General features: G+C 40.1%; 1 protein-coding gene across 2 annotated transcripts; it reads left to right on the forward strand.

Annotated features, from left to right (window-relative positions):
• Positions 1-1,422: 1,422 nt before the first annotated feature.
• Positions 1,423-12,803, forward strand: fam78ab (family with sequence similarity 78 member Ab). 2 transcript variants are annotated; one of them, XM_030065904.1, is made up of 3 exons: positions 1,423-1,892; positions 2,714-3,017; positions 10,094-12,803. In XM_030065904.1, exons 2-3 carry the CDS (start codon positions 2,755-2,757, stop codon positions 10,617-10,619), a joined length of 789 nt encoding a protein of 262 aa, XP_029921764.1. In that variant the 5' UTR covers positions 1,423-1,892; positions 2,714-2,754; the 3' UTR covers positions 10,620-12,803. The 2 variants fall into 2 exon arrangements, with proteins under 2 accessions (XP_029921764.1, XP_029921763.1); XM_030065903.1 differs by having other exon boundaries at positions 1,423-3,017.
• The last annotated feature ends 13,035 nt before the right edge of the window (positions 12,804-25,838 follow it).

Below are 25,838 nucleotides of genomic sequence, written 5' to 3' on the forward strand. Positions count from 1 at the left end.
GCGGTCAGTAAGTAAGAAACGTCAACATTGTGTTATTATGGGCTGAAACTGCCAGAGGTAGTCCAAGTTTATGGTATAATGTAACTATCAAGTCATACTGCAATAAATACTCATATAACGGCTAGCCTACTTTTTATGACTGCTCTTACTACTGCCTCAATTCACTGACCATGGTTGTCATAAAAATAATACATAAAAACATAAAATAAAAAAATAATAATAATCACCGGTCAGTGTCTGTTGCTGACAATCATTGCTTACCAACAATGACTGTGACTGTATGGCCTGCTCAGCTACTAGAGACACACTAAACTTGACTAGTTTGGCTGTTTGTTATTAGCTAACGTCAGCTAACATTACGGTGGGCCAACTCACCTGTCGCTAGCTAACTGGAGTTCAAAGCTGAACCTGAAAACTGACAAGAGACAGGCAAAAACTTAACGCACACCAAGGACGCTTGCAGTCAAACAAACAGCATCGTTTTTATTTTATTTATTTAATTCGGTGCTCTTCAGAAAGGTAGGATAAATCCTCTTTCTCGTCCGTCCATTCTGCCATGTTCAGTTACTTGCTTTGCACTGTTCCTTGATGGGCTAAAGACACTGCATCCTACAGTAAGCTCTGTAATATACTGTAGAGGGTCACCAGAGGCCCCACGATACCTTATGATCATGATATTTAAGTGACGATACGATAATATTGCAATTTTAAACATTTTGCAATATGCTGAAGATTGGGACAACATGAATTGCGATATATTGCGATTAATTACCCTTTTCCCCAACAGCAAATAATCAAATTTGTTTTATCCAATAACATAAAGATATCTTTTTATTCATCTCACTTAAATCATTTTTATTGCAGCAAAATTTCAAGCAGACAGACTGACCCACTCTGTCATAAAACCCTGTCATAAATTTTGCATTGATTCATACTTGGCGTGTGTGTATCAATACAATATTGCCACACAAAATATCACGATGCTATGCTGTATCGATTTTTTTCCTCACCCCAGTATACTTCATGTAATAATCCCTGCTCTATAAGCGAATATAGGCCTAATATACTGTAATTATACAGTGAATTTTCAGTGATTTGTGATTCAGTGATTTGTAGGCTTAATTAACAGAGTTTTGTATAAGACATTTTTGTTGCAAATCACCATCTCACGCCCAATCTTTCTTTTTCTTCTTTCAACTGTCAAACTACTTCCCAAAATGATGAAATAATAATAAAAACCTAATAATAAAAAAGAAAGAAAGACATTCAGTCAAGTCTTTGTCACTTGACTGAATAAGTTGAGAGGCGGTTGCATCAGAACTACATTTCCCAGCATGCCTACAGCTCAGGGCGGAAGTGTCGTGTCCAAGGTACTTATAAAGGACTTGCTTCCAAGCCGCTGATATAGACCAATGCGGGAGGGTGAACCTGCCGTGGCCGCGATGGGACGAGCACCGAGAAATGACAGCTTGTGCAGGAATTTCAGCTAAACTGCATCCCCATCCGAGAAGGGAGTCGCGTCTTCGGCTCGGTCGAAACATGTGGCAGCTCGCATTCACACCTCCAGAGGCTTTGTAATTTATTTATTTTACATTATAGGCTAAAATATGGATCCAGTTAAATGGGGGCTGAAGTTGACCTGGTTGCCTTTGGATTTAGCTCAGTCTAAAAGTCGATTCGATTTCTTTTGCTTGATGAAATGCTACCTCTGAGGGACCCTGAGATATTTTGCTGCAGTAGAGGAGAAATAACGGGGACGTGTGAGAGAAGATAACGGAATTACCTCTCTGACCAGGGAACTGTGTGAGCCGCCGTTCACTCAGATCGGCTTTCAGTTTCTGCAAGGTTTCACCTAGCTGATGATGATGACTTTCCACCGAACTGTTTTATAGGTAGACTTCTTTGCATGTTGTTTTTTATCGACTGAAAATAGACCATGCAATAGCAAAATGCATGACCGTTTAATCCGCACATGCTGTGTATTAAGATTTTTTTTTTTTTTTTTTTTTTTTTTTATAGATTAAACCGACATTACTCTGCACAGTTCGACGCCACCTTTGCACTACGCTCCTGTCATTTTTATCTCTGGTGTCAGCATCCGCTAGTCACAGTATTATAGGCTATTCTCGAATAGGCTATACATATTGTCACCAGAGACTGAAGATAGGGGTTATTACAATGCATTTTCACCCATATGACTGGGGAACATTATAATTGAAACAAAGAGTCAGAAGGGCTTGAACCTAACTCGTGAGGTAGTAGGATTTTTTTTTTTTAAACCATATTTAATGAACCCGCACATGCAATGGAGTAGCCTACACCTTTCCAGTGGATGCATATTGCCAAAAAAGTCAAGTGACGTTTCGCTCCGTGGAGGCGATAGAGCGAATTTGAAGAGGCAATGACTTTTGACTTGGTGGCGTGAAACCCTCGATGCGCGAAAAAGAAGTTTTTGTCCTCGCTTTTGGGGTGAAACGGCGTTTTACGCACCGGAAAGCATGCATCTGTGAATGTGAAAGTCCCTCTCATTTTTTTCTCTCTTTCTGACAGTAGTTTTGGATCAAAAAGCTCGTTGCAGGATGCATGACTTTTTAGTGAAACAGTCTGCTATAAATAAACACTTTGATTTTCTTAGGCTATTTTTGGACACGCTTATGTGGATCCAACTGTGGTGACTTTCTTGCTGTTTCCATGCGTCTTTCTTCTTCTCCAGATATCTGGACGTTGTTGTGGATTGTGTTGCTATTTAATGCAATGGGCTGTATCCAGAGTATCAGGTGTAAGCCCAAAAGTTTCCGAGAGAGTATCATCGTCCTGGAGGTGAACTCTTCCATTGACGCCAACCCCACCAGCATCGACGAGTCATCCAACGTAGTCCTTCGCTACCGGACACCCCACTTCCGAGCGTTTGCCCGGGTCCTGGTACCCCCAGTAGCCGGCAAGGAGACATGGACCATCGGCTGGATTCAAGCTTGCAACCACATGGAGTTCTACAACAAGTACGGAAACAAAGGGATGTGAGTATCACCGGCTCCTTTTACAATCAGGCTGCGAGCGTTGTTGTTGGGTGATGAAGCAGCGTTGCTTGGGCTGCTCATTGCGCGTCATAGTGCTTTTCCCACCAAGGATCAGTGTATTGGTTTACTGTTTAATTTCAACAGTATTGTGAAATAAAACAGCCGTTATAATCGTCATATGGACGTTGAATTATCCACAATATAGACCTGTAATGCAGCATTACCCTGATTTCGTTTTAAACAGTTTCGGCACGTTTTGTCATTCATAGCCTGATCTAGTTAGGAAATGTCAGATTATACTATTTTCTCAGGGTAACTGTGTTCGCTATATTTTCCAAGCGAAACGATGACAAAGAGGGATATCAACACCTTTTGATCACCGCCCAGTTTGTGGCCCAGGGATTAGTGAGTCAAGATAAAGCATGTGTAATGAGTGATATCTCATTTTTTTTCTTAATAAGGAGACTTACACTAATGATAATGCTGATAACACCCTGAGGTCTATTTGGAGACTTTATCATGGGTCTGAGATAGTTAATTTAAAATGTAATTCATTATTGTTACCTCATCAAAACTGTAATCCGGGTTATTGGAAGGATTAACTAAATTTAGAGGGGTATTGTATTCTGTTACTTGCAGTTATTTTCAGATTACTTTGAGGTTAGAAAAAGTAAACAATTACAAGTTCCAGGACATTTACTCAATACTGCACCACAATTTATACACATATATGGAAAGCCCTTTATTGTTAATGGGGTTCTGAGTTTCTTATGTTCACTCAAAAGTTTTTCCAGAAGTAATAATTTTTCACAGATATTAGTAATCAGTACTCACAGTCATTTTTTTAAATATATATGCGTACAGTTAGGCTACATATTTTGAATAGAGCATACATAGAATTGTTAGGACAATTTTATCATACCCAGTACTGCTTAAAAGCATAAGATATTACTTCACTCTTTTTCACTCTTATTAAATTCTTAAATTCCTTTACCTAGGTCTGCAATAACTATAGTCAAAGATGGTGTTCCTGATATTATATATCCAGAAATGTTGATAATCTCTTGATCAGCTGAGGGCAAAATGGGACAGTATTGCCAGAGGAGACTGGAAGAGAGGTTCAATGCCAACCCCAAGTGGTCAAAAAGAGAACACCTTAGTATGTAATGTCAAACAGCTGGGTAACAACAGTGTTTTTTATGAGTAATATTAGATTGTTTATGATTATATCTGAGCAACCAAATGATGTTGGAGTCATCTATGTTCTCTTCTGCACAGGTACATGCAAAAGTAAACAACACACACACACAAAACAAAAAACAAAATGCATTCACAAAAACAAAAGAGAGCTGACATAACAAGGGAACTTCAAACAGTCTGGAAGTGTGTGATTTGTGTTAAATATGTGTGTATGAAATTGTTGTGGTTTTTGAAAAATGTCTGTCTCTCTTAAAACAAGGCAAAAAGGTCATGCTCTCGGTCTTGCCTTGGACCTCATTTGCCTAGGTATTATCTTGGACACATCTCTGAATATTCCTGTGTCTTTTCATGTCTCACCACCACGTGGGATGTGATGTCATCATGGTGGCATCTGTGTGTAGACACATTCTTGTGAACACAGTAACTCCAGAACAATACATGTTAGACAGCTCATTTCAACACAGACGCGCCTTACAGAACAGATGTTTGGAACAGATTTTGGGATGCCTTGCTTCTCACATTCACTAATATTTACATACAATAGACATACTGCAGAAAAATACAAATCTTCTTTCAGTTGGCTTAATTATGGATATAATGAGCATAATTTGTTTTATTGATTATATCGTGGCAATTATGGCGTGATATTAGGAGGTTCAAGTGCCACCTGTTTTTAGCCTGTCTGTTTTTTGTTGTTATTGCAATAACCTGAGCTGCAGGAGTGGATGGAAGATTTTTCTATGTAACGTTAGAGTACAGATTAGGTAGTAGCTACTGCACATTTATGACTTTGTATGATTTAAAGGACCAAAATATATTTTTCTTTGGACACTTTTTATGTATTGTGCTACTTTCATATGGTATATGCTACACATATAGCTCTAACATTCTGAACAGAAAGTTAGATAAAGTCACTGTAATATCTTTTGGCAAAATGAAGTGTGTGGCTTTGAGCATGAGCTGTGGCACAGCTGGTACAGGAGGACTCATTACAAAACGGTTGTAGTTGTGGCTGGCTTGTGCAGCACACCTGTTAGTGTTGAGGCAGATGATTATGACGTTGATGGAACAGTCAGATAAACAGACTGGCCTAATAAGTCTGCTTTTGAATTAGTTCAGTTTGAACCGTAGCCACTTATTATGCAGGCTCGTGGCCGCGGGGCTTTAAAAGGCAGTGGACTTTGAAGTACTGGAAAACATGATGCATTTTTGAAGATTAGGACACTGTGATGAAAAATAATCTCTATGCAACTTTCACATTACTACTCACATTATTAATGGTCTTGTGTTTATAAAAAATACATATGCAAATGTTTGCAGCATTAAACTATACATCAGGAAGACCGTTAACATATAGTAGCCCAAGATGATTTAAATACTAGGCTATATTATGTTTTGCTCAGTGGTTATTACAAGGTCTCTCTCTCTCTCTCTCTCTCTCTCTCTCTCTCTCTCTCTCTGTCTGTCTGTGTGTGTATGTGTGTGTGGGAAATTTGCGCCAGTGTTTGACAAGAACCATTCATCTTACATCCTGTAGCAGGCAACCACCACAAGTTGACACATACCCAAAAATGTGCTTTATCGCTACCCATTGCAGCATAGGATGTTTCAAGCCTGAATGTCAAAGATTAGAGACACCGTCCCCTCCCCAGCACCTCCACCCCAGCATGTGTTTGTCTGTGTGTGTGTGTGTGTGTGTGTGTGTGTAAAACAGAGAGATTAAACACTTGAGTATTCTATAAAAATATATTGACCACAAATAGACCTAAGTCATGGGAGTATTTCAGCTGCTCTCAACAGTGGCGTTTTGCAAAATGCAGTAGGCTTTGTGGCCACAGTTATGGTCTCTCTTTGGTAATCCAAACTGCATAATTACATTGTAAATAATAACTTTGATATAATTACACTTGATTTGGTTATGTCCATTGGTCAGCATCCCTTTTGGTTAGTGGTATAATGTATGTGTGAAAATCAAGGCATTTAAGACCTCATTTAGAGCGAGTTCAGAAAAGCCTTGACATAAGAACTTCTAGGTCCACTTGTAATCTTTTAATCCCAATATAAACAAAAAGCAGGATTGCCCTCCTAAAGGAAACCCATTGGAGACAATTGGGAATTATCAGGTTTACTGACTGGGCTCTCAGCGGGAGAATTCGTTGTAAAGTAAATAATTATAGTGCATTTTGAAGCTGTAAAAGATTTGATATGGAATAATGTTTTGTTTGTTTTAAAATGGCTAATGAACTTAATTTATCAACATGTCAGCACACGTCAGCATATTCCAGCATCAAGGGCATTACCATTCCATCCGCGCTCTGTTCTTCACAGCAAAGGGAGTGAATGACAAAAGCTATTTACTAGCATCTCGTATAGCTGGGCTGGTCTGTGTTTTAGTGACACTTAGGATGCAAGAAGTGAGTCTGCTCTCACTGCTCACACTCTCATACTAAGTAGCGTCTTTCATGGCAGGAAACTTTCAGGATGCTGTAATTAGACAGAAGGGCTGAGGACGGTAATGGTTGATGATTTCTCTGTTGGCTTGGAGTATGTGCCCTGGATTCTGAACACATCACACAACTTCTCTCCTTTTTCTCTCCTGCTGCCTCTCTCTCTCTCTCTCTCTCTCTCTCTCTCTCTCTCTCTCTCTCTCTCTCTCTCTCTCTCTTCCTGTAAAATAGAACAGTTTTCCAAGGGTAAAGTTTTATAAGTTTGCATAGTATGTGTATTTACAAACAGGTATACACACACACACACGAATGCGCAAAGAATGTATTTAAAGTGTATAAGTAGAGGAAAAAACATTTTAGTGATTTTATTAGTATTTTTTGTTTAATAGGTTTTTTTTTAATGAAAGCTAAACCCTAGTCATTAACATTGACATGTGACACAAAAATAGCTGCTGTCATTTGTCATGTTGTAGTCTAGACAGCATGTGGAACACTCACAGCATGCACACACACACACACACACACACACACACACACATGCGCGCGCACGTGCATGCACACGCACACTGGTGGTTAGGCTCAAGGATGCTGTGATTGATTATAGCCTCGCTTGAGCTGCTCAGACAGAATCAGTCAACGTTGTGTCTCAGTGTTTGATTGAGCTGTCTGAATATACCTCTCTCTCTATGATTTGGAAACACACGGTTTTGCTTTTCTATCTACATCACCATATAAATTCTCACCAGGACAAATCAGTAACATTTCATTTGAGGACACGGATGGACATTTAATCGACCAGAATGCGCTTGGGCTTCATTTGCAGCGAAAACAAATGAGCTTGGAGAAACAACTGTGCTGCTTCTCTCATTGGTGCTTTATTACATTAGAAGCTCCTTCATATTTGATTTACTTTACTGAACAACTCCTAGTAGTTTTTGACAAGAGGAACCCACTGATGATGAAGGACAGTGGTATCTCTATTTGCATGAGGGAAAAGGGAGTTCAGTTGTTCAGCGATTGTGTGAACGGAGCATAGTGTCTTAATTTGAGTTGTCCTGTTTCTGTTGTGTTTATAAATGATAAATCAGAGATGTTTTCCTCAGTGAATCTGATGAAAATATTAATCATAATTAAATTAACATTTTTGCTATATGGATTTATGTGTTCTATAAAATGGAAATCACTGGAAACATCAACTGGGACGATAAAATCATTAGTAACAACAAACATGTACATATGTGCACACAAATGCATGCATCCATGCACTCTCACTCTCCCTCACACACTCACACATACACACACACACACACACACACACACACACACACAGAGGGACTAGCTATTATCATGCCTGACATGCTAATCTCACCCCCTGGGTAAATACATAAATTGCGATGTGAGGCCAGCAGGCAGCATGTCATGTGACTTATGATCACACTGTTACCTCCCCTGTTCTGCTGATCCTCAAATTCAGGCACAGAGAGGTCATCTTTTTCCTGCTGTGAGCAGAAAATCGATAGGCGGATACACCAGAGGTTTACAAGGTCCCTTGGTCATCCAATGTCACCTGCTGTGTGTCTGAATTTAAGCTGTTTTCTTTTTCCACCATTTCACTCTTACAGCTTGAAAATACGCACAATTGCCAAACTGTTGCCAAACTGCCTTGAGTAAATATCTAGCCTTCGCTTGTCATTTATTATTAGATGAGGTGATACCGAGAAGAGGAATTGTCACACCATTTACATTAATTTTTTCCCAGACTCTCTCTTCACAGAGAAATGGTTAAACAGTGGTTTACACGAGGAATGCTTTAGTGTAGCTTTGAGCTGACTTTTCAATCTCAGTAGCCACTTAATCTTTGTAGAATATAGTGACTAGTCTCCAAGCACAAAGACAATATCCTTGATCTGTTTTTGCCGTCCTTATTTTTCAACCTGTATTTAGTACATATAGTATTATGGAGCCTCTTAAACTCTGATGGGGACGTTGGCGTCCTCGGGCAAAATACTGTCTTTCAGAGGCTATAGCGGGTTTTAAAGCTAGAATAAAGATACTGGTGTTAGATGAAACTGAGACTCTTGTGGATTCAATGAGCCACATTTTAGTCATGTGTGATGATGTTAGTTGCCATAGTAGCCGTTTCATTGTCCTCCCCATCCTCATTAAACTTTACAATCACAAACTAGAGACTGAGGCCGTTCAGAGGACATCAGTTTTGCAGGTATATTGAAATTAAGGGGGAGTTTTTGAGCAATATCCAGGACAAAATCCTCGCCATCCAATTGCCCAAAATGCAATTCTTACAAATCTCCAAATGTCAAAAGTTTTTGAAGAATTTTTCTATGGAGTTCCTAAAGGTCTTGAGATTTTAATGTGGTATTTTTGAGAATTTTTGTCAATTCTCAAGTGGTCCAAGATAGTGACATTTTGTACTAAATCTGTGCCACAAATGATATCAACCCAAAATTGTGCCTAAAAAACCCCCAATGTTTATTATAGATTTATGACTAGAAAAACCCGACACATGCTGCTGAGCTGCATCTCAAAATGTACTTAAAGTTTCCAACTTTCAGATGATGAATACCACTTCTATGTGGCATCTACTGTTGATCTTTTATCTCCCCCTCAGGATCTATTCCTAAAATGGGTCTAAAAATGGGGGTGGAGTGGAAGAGGTTAATATATAATATTGATATATAACATTTATATATTATTTAATATTCCTGACTAGACCATTTGGACTGATGTGGTGCGGTGTACTCAGAGACAGTGGGTTGGCGCAGACTATCCTTTTTTGTGAGGGGTCTCAGGATTATAGATTCTGGTATTTTGGCCCAACATGATTGATTTTGTTGGGCCAAGTCTAACTGGAGTTGTGTAGTGTGAAGTCAAAGTCTGAAGAGTGCAATCTGAGAGTGACCCTGGCAACAGCTTGTCGGTGAAGAGAAGAATGAACCAGAAGACAGTTTGTTTTAAAACTCCCACTTACATACAGTAGTAGATATTTTCACCTCCATATACTCAAATCCATTGGGAAGAATAAACCTACAGTCATATAAAATGACCATGTGTCCAGACCATCATCGTAACAAGTCAAAGTATGCAATTACATGTTCAGTGAAACTGTAAACTGTAACTTTGACACAATGGAGCGATAAATTATTGAACACCTATGTTGAATCTGGATAAGTGAACTGTGCTGGATGAATGGGACAGTGTTTTTGCATGACAGTGACAGGAAGAGTGTGTTCTCTGGCCTTCATGTGTGTGACACCTTTGTCTTGTTATTGAGTGCTAAGGCTGTCCTATAGTTGGGAATGGTTTTAACAGTCTTACAGTCTGATCTAGGCTTTCATGCTGTTGAGCTCAGAAAACGTTTTGGCTTCATTTCTTGTTTTCTTGTCTTCTTTGACTCCTGTCCACTTGCAGGTCCAGCTGGGAGCTCCCTGACCTGCGTGACGGCAAGATACAAGCCATCAGTGACTCAGATGGCGTCAACTACCCTTGGTATGGGAACACAACGGAGACCTGCACCATCGTAGGCCCTACCAAGAAGGAAAGCAAGTTCACAGTTAGCATGAATGACAACTTCTATCCCAGCGTGACCTGGAGCGTGCCGGTCAGTGACAGCAACGTGCCTCAGCTCAGCAGCATCCACCGTGACCAGAGCTTTACTACCTGGCTGGTAGCCATTAATCAGGCCACCTCCGAGACTCTCGTCCTGCAGACAATCTGCTGGAGGATGAAACTCCACATCCAGGTGGACCCAGACAAGCCGCTGGGTCATAGGGCTGTCTTGCTTGAGCCTGTGGCCCAGGAGCAACCTCGGATCCTGGGCAAGAACGATCCCATCCCCCCTAATGCCATGGTGAAGCCCAACGCCAATGATGCCCAGGTGCTGATGTGGCGGCCAAAGATCGGTGACCCTGTGGTGGTCATCCCACCCAAATACTGACCTGTTTGACTGACCCACTGACCAGACTGGCCTTGGATACCTTGACAGTATCATCTTCTATTTTATTTTGTTTTTTTCTCTCTCCTTTCAACAACTGACTCCTTTTTCTCATCATAACATTCTCTTGATATTTATTTTCCTCCTCCTTGCCTCTGTATTTCTCTCTCAATTTCTCTTCTCCTCTTTCCTCTATTTTAAAAACTGATGGAGAGGAAGAGAGAGAGACAAATGAAACGATGATTAAACCAGCTTTTAGAAAAGGGCCAGCTGTTGTATTGAAGTGGGAGCTGGAATGTACTTTTAAAAACTGGAGCGAACAAACTGCAACCATTCTACCTTCAGATCGGGTCGGGTCTCACTGTGCTAAATGAAGTCACTGCAAAAAGAAAAACAGAGATGAGAATTTCTTTGTTTTTAGTCTGTTGTTTTTTTATTATTATGATTTTGGCAGTTTTGGTCAAGATGTGTGGGATTAGTGAGTGTGGGTGGATTGTAAACAAACAAATCTAAGTATTATACATGTTGCATATAAAAATACATGCAACATGTATAAAGAGCATGTATAGCATGTATAAACACATGTTGCATACATGGATATTTGCAAATTTTGTGTATGAATACCAGTTGTGGTTGTATTTATGGGCTGGGAGAGAGTGCATTTAATTTTTTTTGTAGTCATGAATAAGCACACTTTTCTGTGCTTCATGCGAGTGAATTTGAATTGATTTAGATTTTATTACTTTTTTTAAAAACATGCAAGACATTCAGTCCATGCTGCCTTAAGTTTACATTGCTTTCCACTGCAAACTTTTTAGCCTTAAACAAAGTGCAATGCAGTATTTTGCTCATCTTTCCCTTCTCCTTCAGACTGTTGGTGCTGGCTTGTGTGGGTTTAGGACAGGAGCAATGCCGCAGAGCAAGACCTGGGTCAGAATGTACTGTTTGAATCCTTTTTTTTTTTTTTTTTTTTTTTTTTTTTTTTTGAACCATCAGTTGAATTTAGAAATGTATCATCTCATAACAATAATCAGCACTCCTGGCAGACACAATTAAACGATGTAACTGAAGGTATTTCAGGTGCATTTTGACCCCAGGTCTTAAGAGGCAAAGAAAATTATAATATGCTCCCTTTTTCAGCAGGTGGTACAGTGGATATTCATAATAAAGCCAAACCTTGCTGGTGGCACAAACTTATATTCGGTCAGCACAATAATTTATACAAGCAATACTAGCTTGAGCAAAAGGCACTCAAAGGTAATCAGCCAACCTCCTTTATTTCTTCCCCAAATTATCCTGTTTAGTGACAGTTTCAACAACCTCTTTTCTTAGCCAGAAAATAAAAAAAAAAGTTTTTTCATTCTTTATTTCATCACTCCATCTCAGGGCCCCTGTCACTGTGCAGCACACATAAAGCACTTCTCCCTTCCCTTGTCTTTCTTCATTCTGTCTCGCCTCCCGTTTCTCACCATGGTTGTCAGTGATTGCTTTGCTCACATCCAGCAATCAATAAGGTTATTAATAAGCAATCACAAACAGCGGCAGCCGGGGGGGAAATGAGTCTGCTTTTCGCAGCTGGAGACTAAGACAGCACTGCCGGGGAGAAAACAGATCAGTCATCGCTCCCCTAGGAATCCATATGTTGAACTGTCTTATGTGTGCGAGAAAGCCTTATCCTCCTTTTGTCATCTTCTCTCCATTCTGTCTGACAATCTTATACACATTCTGTTTATCACTGTTGTCTTCCTTTAAATCTATAATGTTCTTCTCCTTTTTGTATTGTGTGCACATAATAGCATATATTAAATTTAAAACATTCTCTCTGTTAAGTCTCTACACTGTTCACTGTATTATCTATATTCTTGTCCTTCATCGTCAGTGTTGAGCCTTTCTTCCGTCTACAGTCTTTCACCCTCTTTCTCCTCTTTTTTCCTCTCTTTCCCTCTGTTGCAGAGGAGAGGCAGAGCAGTAGGCATGCAAGTCTGATCCTGACTGCCTGGTTGGCATATAGATGACCCACTTCTCGGGTTTGCCAGTTGTAGCTCCCGCGCTGCAGAAATGTGGTGCTTTTCTGCCTTTCATTTCACCAGCAGCAGCTGTAACACAAACACACACACACACACACACACAGACACACACAGAGAGCCTCAGTCTGCTAAATACCACCATAAGCGAGACGATGCCCAGTTAACCGTTAATCTTTGAGTAGAGCTTCAGCTCTGAACTGAAATCTCTCAAAAGCTGGGGGAGGGGAGGGCTGAATTTGGCATCAGGGCCTTTTTATCTCCTTATCATGAGCAGCAAAAAAAAAAAAAAAAATCAACATTATCAACTGTGGTAGCTTAACATTAAATGGGTAAAGAGGCACCACAGATTTTTGTGGTGCCTCTTTTTGTGGATTTTTGAGTCAACAGCCACTTCAAGCTTTTCTTCTTCTTCTTCTTCTTCTTCTTCTTCTTCTTCTTCTTCTTCTTCTTCTTCTTCTTCTTCTTCTTCTTCTTTTTTTTTTTTTTTTTTACATTTCTAGCTTTGTTTTTGCTGGACACATTATCTTGTAAGGTTATAGTGCACAGCACAGTAGTTGCTGGCAGCAGACAAAGAAATCATTTGCATGCAAGTCTGATTTGATCACTGGATCCCGATCTGTAGGCAACCCGTGTTGCACTACATTGGTATTCCCTTACTATCAAATGTACAAAGCATTCATTCTTTAAACTCAGTTTAGGCCACATCGTGTCCTTTGTTTTATCATTATCATTATCTGTACATACTCTGAGGTAACAATAATTTTTTGATTTGAGCTTGATTAGTGTCTGGATTTGGCCAAAGTTTCTACAAAGACTTCATTGAATTCATGCAGGATACAGTTTTCATCATAAATCTAATGATAAGGTAACTCAGCTGTATCAGACAAATGGAATAATCTTACTCTCTGGCATATCAGCTATCTGAAGGCTCTGCAGAGTGCCATGCAAATTAGTTTACTGTTTCAAATAATAATCCAGCTAAACCAGGGCTTGAACATTAAAGCTACAATGTGCATTTGCAGCCACAAGCGAAATTGCTTTCTTGACATTCTAATTATATTTTCGGTCCACATGATTGCCCAGTCAGACTCTCCCACTTGGCCTGGTTCATGTGTAAGCGAGACAGCCTCTGCTCTGGGCTCGGTCGCAGGGCATGGTGAAAGGAGATGTAGAGGAGATGCAGAAGACAGAGTCTTGTGGAGGCCGTTGTCATAATTAGATCTGCTGCTAAATACTCAGACGCCCTAGATGGACTGCACTGAGCTGTGTAAGGGCTAGCTGCAATGATACATGAGGTTTCACACAGGTCAGATGGCAAAGGTCAGGGCTGAAGTGTGTGTGAGTGTGAGAGGGCCCGTCAGTCATAGTTTAGTATTATGTAGGAACTAAAAATTCAATGAGGAAACAAAAATTTGAATATTTTGGGCAAAAAAATGTTTTCCGACTTACCCAGACTGAGACAAGATGTTTGATACCATTTACACCTCTTACGTCCACTGGTTCGGTTCCTATGGGCAGCATTTCATGTTAGCATAGCATAAGGGCTTGAAGTCTATGTTAGTTGTTAGCCTAGCTTCATCATCATCAAAGTGAAGAAAATAAACATTACAGAAGTTCTGAAGCTGTCTTATTTACATGTATCATGTATTTGAAATACAGCAGTTATAGTTCCAGCATATAACTTCTCCTAAAATGACTCTTTTTTTTTTTTTTTTTTTTTTTTTTTAAATCAAAGATGTGTATTTCATATTCACATGATACGCCATGTAAATAACACAGCTTTGGTGTTGCTGTAATGCTTATTTTTTTTACTTTGATAGAGACAGGCTAACAACTCCCATAGACGTCAAGTCTTTATGCTAAGCTAACACAAAATGCAACCCATTGGAGCTGAACCACTGGACGTCCAGAGGTGAAAATGGTATTGAAGATCTTGTCTCAGTCTGAGTCAGGCAGAAAAAAGGGTATTTTGCCCACAGTGTTGGAGTATTCCTTTAAGTACATTCAGACATTAAGGCAAATTGACCTTTTTCAGGTTGGGTTTGAATGACACTTTTTTTGAAGGTAGCAGGCAAAGCTTTGATTTACAGCATGAAGTTAGTGACGCTCTGCCTGGCCAGCCTTGATGAAGACAGTATGGGCCATTTATCGTTTGGGGAGGATGTCTCGTCTTGCTATGGTATATGCACATCAGGCATAGTATTCAAGTTGGACACTGTCTACTGTGATTAAACACACACTGAGCCTCACCCACACAATGTGTGTATGTGTGTGTGTGTGTGTGTGTGTGTGTGTGTGTACATGTGACAAATCTCATTTGAGGGATTTAGGTAGGATGAAAAGTTTCAGTGATGCACCACTGGTGTTGCTGAGCTATGATTCCTTTTCTCTCTCCCACTATATCTCTCAGACACTCTCTCTCTCTCTCTCTCTCTCTCTCTCTCTCTCTCTCTCACTCTCCCTCTCTCTCACACACACACACAGTGCAGGGAAGGTTATGTCCTTGTCATAAAACAGGGACAGAGGCCCCCCCGAGGGGGAAGGAGTAGGCTTGGCGTGGTATCTGATTGTCACAGCAGTGTCACATTGACAGTGTGAACTACATTTATCAGGCCTGCACGTGGACCCTGGGAGCACCCTGCACACTTGTACACATGCTTCTACAAAGCCATAAACAACAACACATCCCTGTTCATCAGTGCAAAGCATGTAACATAACGATCACCTGGGTTATTAAACCAGAGTGAGCACCAGTGTTAAGGACTGACTGTATCGTGGATTTTATGGGAAAAGGGAATGGATGAGAGCTGGTTTGTGTTTACCAAGTAGGTACGTCTCCACTATCAGCAGCATCCCATGTCGGCTCGTAGGGGAAGTGGAAAAGAGCAATAAATTCTCTCTGTGTATATGTGTGTCTGAATATATTATTAATACGTTATCGATGTGTATCTGATGTTGACACCCAAAAAGTACTTTGCAATGCTTTGTATGTTTCCTAATACATGCCTCAGGAAAAAAAAAAAAAAAAGTCATCATTTGTTTGCAGTACGACAGGCAAACAGTGCCAAAATTAGGCAAAGCCAAAAGTATACAGTGGGACATGGTTCATGATTCTTGAGATCAAAAACCCTTTGGCACTGATACCAGGTTTCAAATGTTTCTGATGATTTCATACATTGGTCGTATATTTCCAGACACATATACATACCGTGTGTAGCCGTGTGGAAAACTCTTTCCTGTAGTGTTTTCGACTCCTGGGGATGTGCCAACTGAGTGAGAGCCTCCTCTCCTAAACCCACACCTTTACAGTTTTTCTGAGGGCTGCTACCTTTATCTTTACCTTCCCTGTACTAATTTAACCCCCCCTAATCGTGAGCCATCAGTGAAGTTTGTCCCTTTATTTGAACAAATATAACATGACAAATTCATACTCAGGACCACCCGCCTTCATTTCCTAGCCTTTACTATTGGTTGTATCCTGCGTAAATGAAAGTTGCATACTCCATGTGTCTATTCATCTAGCTTTCTCCTTATTTCAAAAATCAAATTATGTGGTAAAGTATTCCCAAGGTTGACAGACATACCTAACTGTAGCAGATGGGATCACAGGGGCTACCATGTTTGTATCTCATTTGGTTTGGTTTGTTTTCTGAAAACGTTCTTTAGGATATTTCTCAGCACTGAATTATAAAAACAGTGTATGTTCTTCTGTTTAGCTTTGACTATTACACCAATACTTGAAAACGGATCAATCCTGACGAATATTCAAAACTGTGAAAATGCACAATTTCCGGGGGAAAAAAAAAATCCCCCGCCCAAATAAAAATAATAAAAAAAGAGGTCTTTTTTCATGAATGAATAAACTGTGCAAATGTTACCTGTTGTCTGTTGACTTTTCTCTCATGTTGAATGTGGAGCTAGTTTTTGCCTTATAGCAATATGAATAATAAGCACATCATGACATGGGGTCAAAATATAGAAATGCCGCACCAAAACATGGATCACAAACTCAATTTCCAAAAAATCAAGTATAGAGTCAACTCCCAAGAGTGTCTTGCATAGATAAAGTAGGCTTTGTTTGTTCATGTTAGAAATCTAGTATTATAGCAACTAGTGTGAAAACAAAACTACTGATATCTAGTTTTGCCGCTGCAAACATACTTTCTTATTGCTGATTTTTAGTGCTGACTTACTTCCTTTTTCTGGCCGGACTTGAATATGCAAATTGAACATTATAGCAGGTACACACTGCATTTCCTTCCTGCCTGATACCAGTACCGACTGTAAGCATCGACCTGTTTTATCTGTACATGTGACTTCAGTGTGGTCGTGTCTCAAGGACTTTTTCGGCCCTGTATGTATTCAAACCTGGGGAACAAGATAATTATGTCCCCTCTGACCTGGCCACAGAAATGTAAGTCTTAAGTAGTGAGCTGAAAAGGCTTGCAGAAAGGCTCCACACAGAGCTCAGCCCCCGAGGCTGCAGTAACAGCTGAATGCACACGCTCTTGAAAGCACAGTCCCTGTTGAGTGTAACGTCGACTGTACGGCCCCGCCTGATGGAGCGTGGAGCATCAGGGGGACGTTTCTGCTCTGTGTCTCTGACAGGAGAGCAGAGGAACAGGATGGAAATCAGGAGCGTAGAAAAGACACGGAGAGGAGAGAGAAGGGGAGACAGGCAGCGACGGCCCTCCACATTCAGGGGACCTGGGCAGAAAAATCATCTGGGGGCCCCTGTGATTTGGCAGGAATAGATCAGTGCTGGTGATGTGGTTTGAGTGTCTGAGATTAAAGGGAGATTTAAATGAATGGGAATGACGTCTCTGCAGCCTCTGAGAAAATTCTATTTAGTTGCTTTTATTTTTTATTTTCATTTTCGGGGTAATTTTCTTTTCTCTCTTTACAATTTTTTGGTAATTTTGTGGTAATTGTATGGTTTTTTTTACAAACTGTGTGATTTTATGGTATTTTTCTGTTAATATCTTTTTTGAAATTGTAATGATAATTGATGATTATTTATTTATCTATTTATTTATGCTTATTTTCTTTTTCCCGCTGTTTTTTTTTTTAAGTTGATGCACAAATTATCAAAATTACAGAAAAATTAGTAGAAAATAATAGATTTTTAAAACTTGAATTACATTAAAGTATATTTATAATTAATAAAATAAATCTGATTAGTGTTAAATTTCTGATGCTTGTGCTTGTGAAAGGTTTCTACATTCAGGTGCCTTTCATGAGCATTTAAATGTGTTTTCAGACCTGATTGGCTGTGGGGGCTACACTGATCTGATGTGGCCAGGTGGACTGCACGTCCTTTGGAGAGCAGGGCAGAGGAGTCAAACAGTCCACTGTCTTGTGAACACCGGCGCGCCGAGCAAAGACAAGACGGAGGACAAAGAGCCTCAGGTCTCACACAGTAATGTCTGAAATTTTACTCGTGTTTGTGGGCAGCACATGAAAATGATCTGTGACACAGTTTATCTGACTCAGTCTTGTTTTATCATTTTGGTCCCAGCATTTGAGGGGAGAGGACACTGACCCTCTGAGAAGTTTAGAGGATATTTTGAAGACTGACCATGATCCTTTGCTGCCTCTTTGAAGCTTTATCCACTAAGGAAAAGAAACCAGGCTCATTTGCTGTGTAATGTGTATTGCATTTTTTTTTTTTTTTTTTTGCCTGGAATCTGTGCTCATTCCCACATATTTTCCTTTCTTTTTTAGTGTATCAAACAAAGTCCTAAAATATCCCAGCCTTTAATTCTGTGGTTACCCAATTTCCCCTCGGGGATCAGTAAAGCATTTCTGATTCTGATCCTCTTCATGCATCATACGTAGTAGGAGGTTTACATATAAAAATGTGGATTTTCAAGGTGTAAATCTCACTTGGTCATGCATTAAATGTTTTTTTTCCCCACAAGGGCTTCTGGCACTTTTCATCAATTGGAAATCAACAACAAATAACTGGCAGCTCAGGCATGTTTGTGCTCATGTTATCAATTAGAGTATTGGCAATGACCCAAGATCAAATGATAATCACATTTTCTCAGCGTGTTTTCTGGAGGAGGAGGTGAAACCCGGTGAGTCAGAGCCTCTCTATCATAACAGGAAGTGTTGGCCACTATTATCTCTTTCCTCTAACATGACTTTTTTTTTTTCCAAGCGCATCAATTTTATTATTTTGTCTCTTCTTTTTCCCCACAATTTTTTCCATACATTTCTACTTCACTTACCACACATTCTACTGTTGAAATAATCAGTTGAGTGTGTTTACATAATCCCCATTTGTGATATTTGTTTCTATCTTTGCATTTGTCCTCTCACCATTTGCTGCTGCATTGGGACAAATTCCAAAATAAAACAAGAGACTTTGAATTTCTCTCAGTCTGCATGTCAAAAGGCACGATGGAGGTCAAGTAATTGTGCATCTCGTGACCCAGTTAGCTGTGTGTGGCTCCTTGACTAACCCATCCTGGTCACGTTCCCGGGCGACACATTCACGGCTATATTTACACAGGGCAGTGTGTGTGTGGAAGATGCAATGCCGGGCCCGCGTACACACACCTGTCCCCATTTGTAATGCCAAGTAATCACATCGCGACCGCCTCATACTGTACCACTGTACCTTTGGCACCAGGCATTACTATTAATAGTCCTTTGGTGCTAATGTTACAATCTCCATCATTCTTTATGATCTCTGGAACAATGCTGGGTTTAGCGAGCCGCTGATCCATGCAAATCTACAGGCTCTACAATGTTAGCTCTATTTTTACCTCCACTGACCTCTGTATTTTTACAGCCTTCTTGTTTTGAAGCTCAGGACTCAGACCCCGGGGCTGAGGGCTTTGCAGCAGCAGGGACTGGGCAACATGGAGGGATGGAGGGGCGTACCGAGGGAGTCAAAAACAGGCACATTTATGAGGAGAGTCTGCCTCACAGCGTCAAAGAGGCCAGACTGAGGTGACAGCTCTTTGTTCTTTGTCCTGACAAGACAGTGACATGAAGCCCGAAACCAAATCAATGATGGAGCCGCTCCTTGGCAAGAGTGGGAGAGGTCCTTGAGCCATGAATCCTGTTGAATGCCATTGATTATCTGGTCAACGACTCCACATACCTGCAAAATCCTGCCAGTTTTGTAACAACTGGACAAACAGCTTCTGATTTATTGGCGGATTTATGTTACGCCACACCTTTTTTGTGTTTATAGCACCTCCTAATGACCAATTTGAATGAAATTTTCAGGGTATGTTTCAGGTACTGATGTGGACATATCCTGTGAGTTATGTGTGGTAATAAGACAAACACTTTCTGATTTATAGTCTGATTTGTGTTTCTCCACGCCCATGTTTTGCATTTACAGCGCCCTCTGGTGGTTAATTTCAGTGAACCACTCAGGGTGTATTTCAGGCACTTGTCGACATATCCTGCGAGTTTTGTGATGATTGAAAAAAATATTTCTGATTTATAGTCATATTTGTGTTATAGTGCGCCGTTTTTTTTTTTTTTTTTTTTTTTTTAATTTAAGTGCCCCCTAGTGGTTGATTTGAATGAAACGTTCAGGGTAAGTTTGAGTTATTTACGTGGACATATCCTGCGAGTTTCATGATGATTGGCCCAACAGTTGTAGACTTTTGTCCATTTATGTGCCGAGCCACGCCCCTTTTGAAGTTCACTGGTCAATATCTCGAAAACGACAACAACAGCAAAAAAGATATCAACAAGCCTTAAGCCGCTTTTGATAAGCTAGGTCCAATGATGATCCACAGCGAATTTGGAAGGAAGTGGACCTACACGCTGAGCGGAGATGTCAAAAATGTGTTTTTCAAAAAATTGGTGGAAAATCTAATATGGCGGCCCTAACAGGTTTGAGGCAAATTTCTAGAGTGAGGATAGATGGATGTCTAGACCAAATTTGTGTAAATTGGACAATTTATTGGAAAATTGGAAAATTTTGACCTTTAATTATAGTGTCCGGATCAGGTTGATTGGGGTCATATTTTTTGGATAGCATTTGCACACAACTTCCAAAATTTCATTTCCCTTTACCCCCTCACTAGAATTTGCGAAAACATTTCTGAAGATGAAAAAAACCTCACTAGGCTTAGCTCGTGGGAAACAGTGTGTGGCTCCTTCACTGTGCGCCAGGCAGCAGCCATAAATAAAAATTCCAACCACTCTAAGAGCACCACAGACTGTCGCGCCGTCCCGCCCGTCCACCCGTCCCGTCAAATAAAACTGTGTGTCTCTCAGCTTCAGCGGGACAGGTCCTGTCCAAATGTGAAGTGGTGAGGCTGCAAACCGTGGGACGGGACCCCCCTGTGGACCTGCTGTGGGGCACATGCCTGGCCAGTTGGCATTCCACTTGACACAAATAGGACTACATATTTGAGGGAGGGACAACAAAAGTTTTTTTTTTTTTTTTCAAGGGACATTTCTTTTTCTTCCACTCAGTTAGATGCTGGTTAGGAAACTGCTCATCTCATAAAACAGCTTACAGATCCTGAATGATTATATCAAATAATATCAGGTTAGTTTTTATTAAAATATATAGTCACAGCTAAACAAATTGCTCTTATGGTTAAACCAGGAATATGCCAGCTTCTACTGGCCAACATGTACACTGTGGTACATTACAATCTATATGAAATGGATTGGTTTGAATTTAACTGCTTACTCTAAAACATCACTTTCAGTTTGAGCTAATTATAGCCATTAAAGAGTGGACATCCTCAAGCTGAAAAAAGACACTTACCATCCTTTTTATCCCCCAAACATTTAATTAATATCTCTTGCAAAAAACAAAAAAGAGAAAAAACATAGTTAATAAACATGCTTCTCTCACAAATAGTATAATTAAGTGAAGAATCCCAGAGCCCCTGTAACTTTTATACAAAAATCAGACATCACTATTATTTAATTCATTCATTCAACCTTTATTTGGATTCGGGGAATCATTGAGAGCAAGCCCTCATTTACAATGATGCCGAATGTACAACAACGATAAAAACAATACAGAATTACAATACAAATAGCAAAAAAAAAAAAAAAAAAAGAAAAAAAAAAGGGTGGGATACCAATAAGAAACAAAGACGAAATGGGATCCTTTAAATGCTAAAAAGCTGAAGTGCTTTGTGAGAATTTAAATGTCACACCTCATTATAAGTTCGGCCTGCCTTCTCCATGATTGAATTTCATGAACTGTAAGACCTTCGCTCACATAACTAAAACATAAAGCGAAGTCCCCCTCATTTCATAGATTTTTCATAGATTTTGCAACACCATATCGGTGTTTTTGCAAGTTCTTAGGCCATTAATTCCACAGCATACATGCCATGAATTATATCTGACAATTTTCCAAAGCAAACCATGCTGTTCTTGGTTTTTCTCCTTAAAAAAAAAAAAGAAAAAACAAGTTAATCAGCCTGCTTCTTGTCCAGGTGTAGCAGTAATAGATGTTTGACTATTTTCAGGTGGAGGTGTACATTGTGTTCTGTTGGTGTCCCTGCATACAAAATACAAATTTCATACTTGGCAGTGAGCAAGTATGCACCAAAATAAATGTGAACTTTTCAGATCAATGCCGGTATGAAGTTAAATTACCACACTCAGCCAAAATAACTGTGTCAGGACTTTTGCTGTGATGGATTACTGATCTCTAGCAAGTTGCAAAGTCTCTACAAGTTTATTTTTGCACTGCACTGATATTAATGGAAATACCTGGAAAGTGGGAAAAGCATAAACTTCTAAAAAAAAAACAAAAAAAAAACACATCTATTGAAATCAGTCAGTAGCAATGTAGAACATGGGAACTGTAGTAACTGGACTAAACACAGAACTGCTATGGTCCTCACTTAAAAAACATGTTGGCTCCGTTGATGTCTCGGGCCAAATTGTGAAAAATTCCTTGACATCAGTTTGTTCAGACTGTAAATTCAGGCTGAGGGTGTTGGGGTCGAAGGTGAGAGGCGGGGCGGGGCGTTGGGCTTCAAAGAAAGCTGTCTTTTTTTGTCATTCCACATGACCGTGCCATGTGCAGCACCTCCACATATCTACAGGAAGCTGCACTGCCCGGTGACAAAAACACATCGTCTGCTGGGCGCCTTAAAGAAAATTTCCCACTGGACAATCTCAGTGCACAAGAATTTAAAGAAATGCTCTAATAAATAGCAAAACAATAATTGCAACTCTTGTACCATGATAATTTTTTTTGTTAAAGGCTCTGATCCTTGTGATTTCTAAGGATTGTGAGCAAACTTTCAAAAGAAAACATAAGCAAAGCCACAATGACTTCAAGAAGAAAGAATTTTCCTAAATAGATAGATAGATAGATAGATAGATAGATAGATAGATAGATAGATAGATAGATAGATAGATAGATATACTTTATTGATCCCAACCAGGGAAATTCTGGAAATAATCTGGACAGCTTATATTTCTTGAAGACAAAAAAGATACAAGACAACTAACTGTGTGGTCGAACAGAATAGAATAATACAGATTAGATTAGATTAGAATGGAGTAGAAAGCCTTTATTGTAATTGTACAAGTAAAACGAAATTAGGAGTGCTACTCCTGATCAGATCATATGTTAAACCTGTCATTTACATGTACATATATACGTGCAATATTCACCTTTAATTTAATCAGCAAATTTACCGAACACGTGTAAATCAAACAGCTCAGACGTGCTCCTGCAACACCAAGAACACAGTCCTGTTAGTTTTACAACAAGTTTGGTTTGTTACTATTACTCGCTGTTAATCTTCAGGCTGGAGGACGGACTCAACACTTTGACTGAGAGAGAATTTATACAGCGAGGATGAAATCTGAAAGCCAAGACACCGTTCCAGAAACACTGAAGAGCCTTCGCACCCAACATGACTCATTTTATTTAGCACCCTGTTCTGCTCTCCTCTGCAGCGCCGCCCGAGCCACAGAGAAACACCAAACATCCACAGAGCACTGTTCATCTCAACCCCCCCCCCACCCTCCACCACCCACATTTAAATGGATTGTGTCACTACCTAAGTAGACGCTGACATGAGCGTATGGAGCGGAGGGCTGATTTGGCCTGCATATTCCGGCATTATCAGCGATCAAACATGAAATGTTTGGATGCAATTAGTGTAAAAGCTTCAGGGCACACACGGCGCTGTGTGACTCCTGCGCTCATCCTCACTGACAAATCAGGGAGAAGCATTAGGCTCGGGTAGCCCAGCCAACAGTCCACCTAGTAAATCATACACATTATACGTATGAGGCGTGCAGATTGTTGAAAATGTCATTGCGATGAAGACACAGACACTAAATCTGTTGATCTCCCTGTCTTTGTCGAGTTCTCTCTTCTTCACACACGCACACACACACTTTCCAGGCCTCATGTTTGTGAGACAAATGAAGATCACATTTGTCACAGAGAAATGACAAGACATTGTTTTCAACGTTTTATTGCACAAAACTTGGAAGATGAACAAGCCACTGTGTAGGCTCGTACTTTTTTCTGCTGAGGGACTGACTCACGACAATATCATCAAACTTGGCCTTTAGGCTTTCATTATTGATTCCAATAATCCATATAGGTAAGAAATCGAGGACATGATGGATGCAGAGGAGTCAAAGACACGTTGCCTTGATGCAAAACTGTTTGTGACGAGATGATAAGTCTTCATCAGGGAGTCAAACAGAGGTAGGAGAGTAGTCAGGATATGGTCTGGGACACAGATGTGTTCAGGCGCTGGGTGCAGTGCCCACGCCCACATGATGCAAAATACATACAAAAACAACTCTACATCAAAGACATGCAGGTTTACATGCCATCAGACGCCAATCACCAGGTGTATGAAAAACAAAAACAACTCTGAAACAGAGCAAAATGCAGCAATAACAGCATTAAACGTATCACATGACATGAAGAAACCTGAAGACCTTATGACTCTGAGTAGATTGTGAGAAGTATAAGGAAGGACACGAGAAAAAAAACATGTAGAAGTGATCTCAAAAATAAGCAATTAAATATAAAAAAAAACAAAACATAAAAGCATAAGAACATTAGAGAGAAAAACATTTTAGAAGAGATAAATATGACAATAAAAACATGGAAATGATGTCATTTAAGTGCATCTGCCACTTAAACCTCCTTGAATCCAATTTTTAAGTGTCACCATGCTCACCGGTGTACCCTCAGAGAGAGGCTGGTCATTTCTCTTCATGGTGGTTATGAGCAGTCTCACTCACTGACCCTGATTCAAAGTGATGCACCTTCAGAGTTGTACACAGGGCTGAATGAATGAACCCACGGGACTGAACAGCCCGCACACTAATGGGGACTTTATGAAAACTGATGACCTTGTCAAATACAAAAGGATGTGGGTAGAAGAGAACTTTTTTGAGGTGCACAAAGTGGCTCCGCCTGCTGGGAAGTGTCTGATCTGCTGGAAATATGAATATAATCCAGGCTAAGCCATGCTCTCTGATGGCTGCTCTCCCATCAGACTGTAAAAGTGAAAACTGGCTGGGTCAGAACCACTTTTACTGTTTTGACTTTTAGCCGTGTAATCTGCAGCCTTCAAACTTTTCCAGCAGCTTTTGATTCGGTCGATAAATAGGAGGAAAGCGGCTTTGTTCATCTTTTCAAACACTTGTTCGAACATCTTGTGGTTTCAAGCATTTTGACCGCGGAGGCGCTCAACAATCCTTTAAACATTTACAATAAAAAAAAGCTGCACCAGCCACACACCATGCAGAAAGAATATGTTTATTCCAAACAGAGGAAAATGATCAGATGAAGTGTTTACATGGTTATTAGGTGCTAATATTTTCCCACTGAGTGGATTATCAAAGGTTTACACTGGCCCTTTCAACCTGATTGAAAATTCTTTCTGATCAGGCCAGATGAGGCCAGTCTCCACTGATTGAAGTGGTTATATGAGGCATTTTCATTGTGATTGGGCTATTTTTCTGACTATTAGGGCCATTTCAACACAGCTAGTGTCTTTGCATGATAGTTCAGAAGCTGGGTTTTCAACTTCCAGGAACAAAGAACTAAAGTTATTAAGCCGGACGAAGCCTGGGCTGAGACTGAGCCCAAAGTCTGAGAGCTCCAACTGGGACTGAAACAATGTCGGTGCACTGTCATTTACCTCAGAAACCATTTCTGCTGTGGAAAACGTGGTGCAAACATTCAGTATTTAGAGGA

This window comes from Myripristis murdjan, chromosome 12 (genome assembly GCF_902150065.1).
Source record: "Myripristis murdjan chromosome 12, fMyrMur1.1, whole genome shotgun sequence".
Taxonomy (NCBI): Eukaryota; Metazoa; Chordata; class Actinopteri; order Holocentriformes; family Holocentridae; genus Myripristis; species Myripristis murdjan.

Excerpts from the sequence above, each read along its gene's own strand:
- fam78ab (XM_030065903.1), top strand. The coding sequence starts at position 2,692 with ATGCGTCTTTCTTCTTCTCCAGATATCTGGACGTTGTTGTGGATTGTG. Across the intron at positions 3,018-10,093 it reads AAGTACGGAAACAAAGGGAT|GTCCAGCTGGGAGCTCCCTG; the intron begins GTGAGTATCACC and ends GTCCACTTGCAG.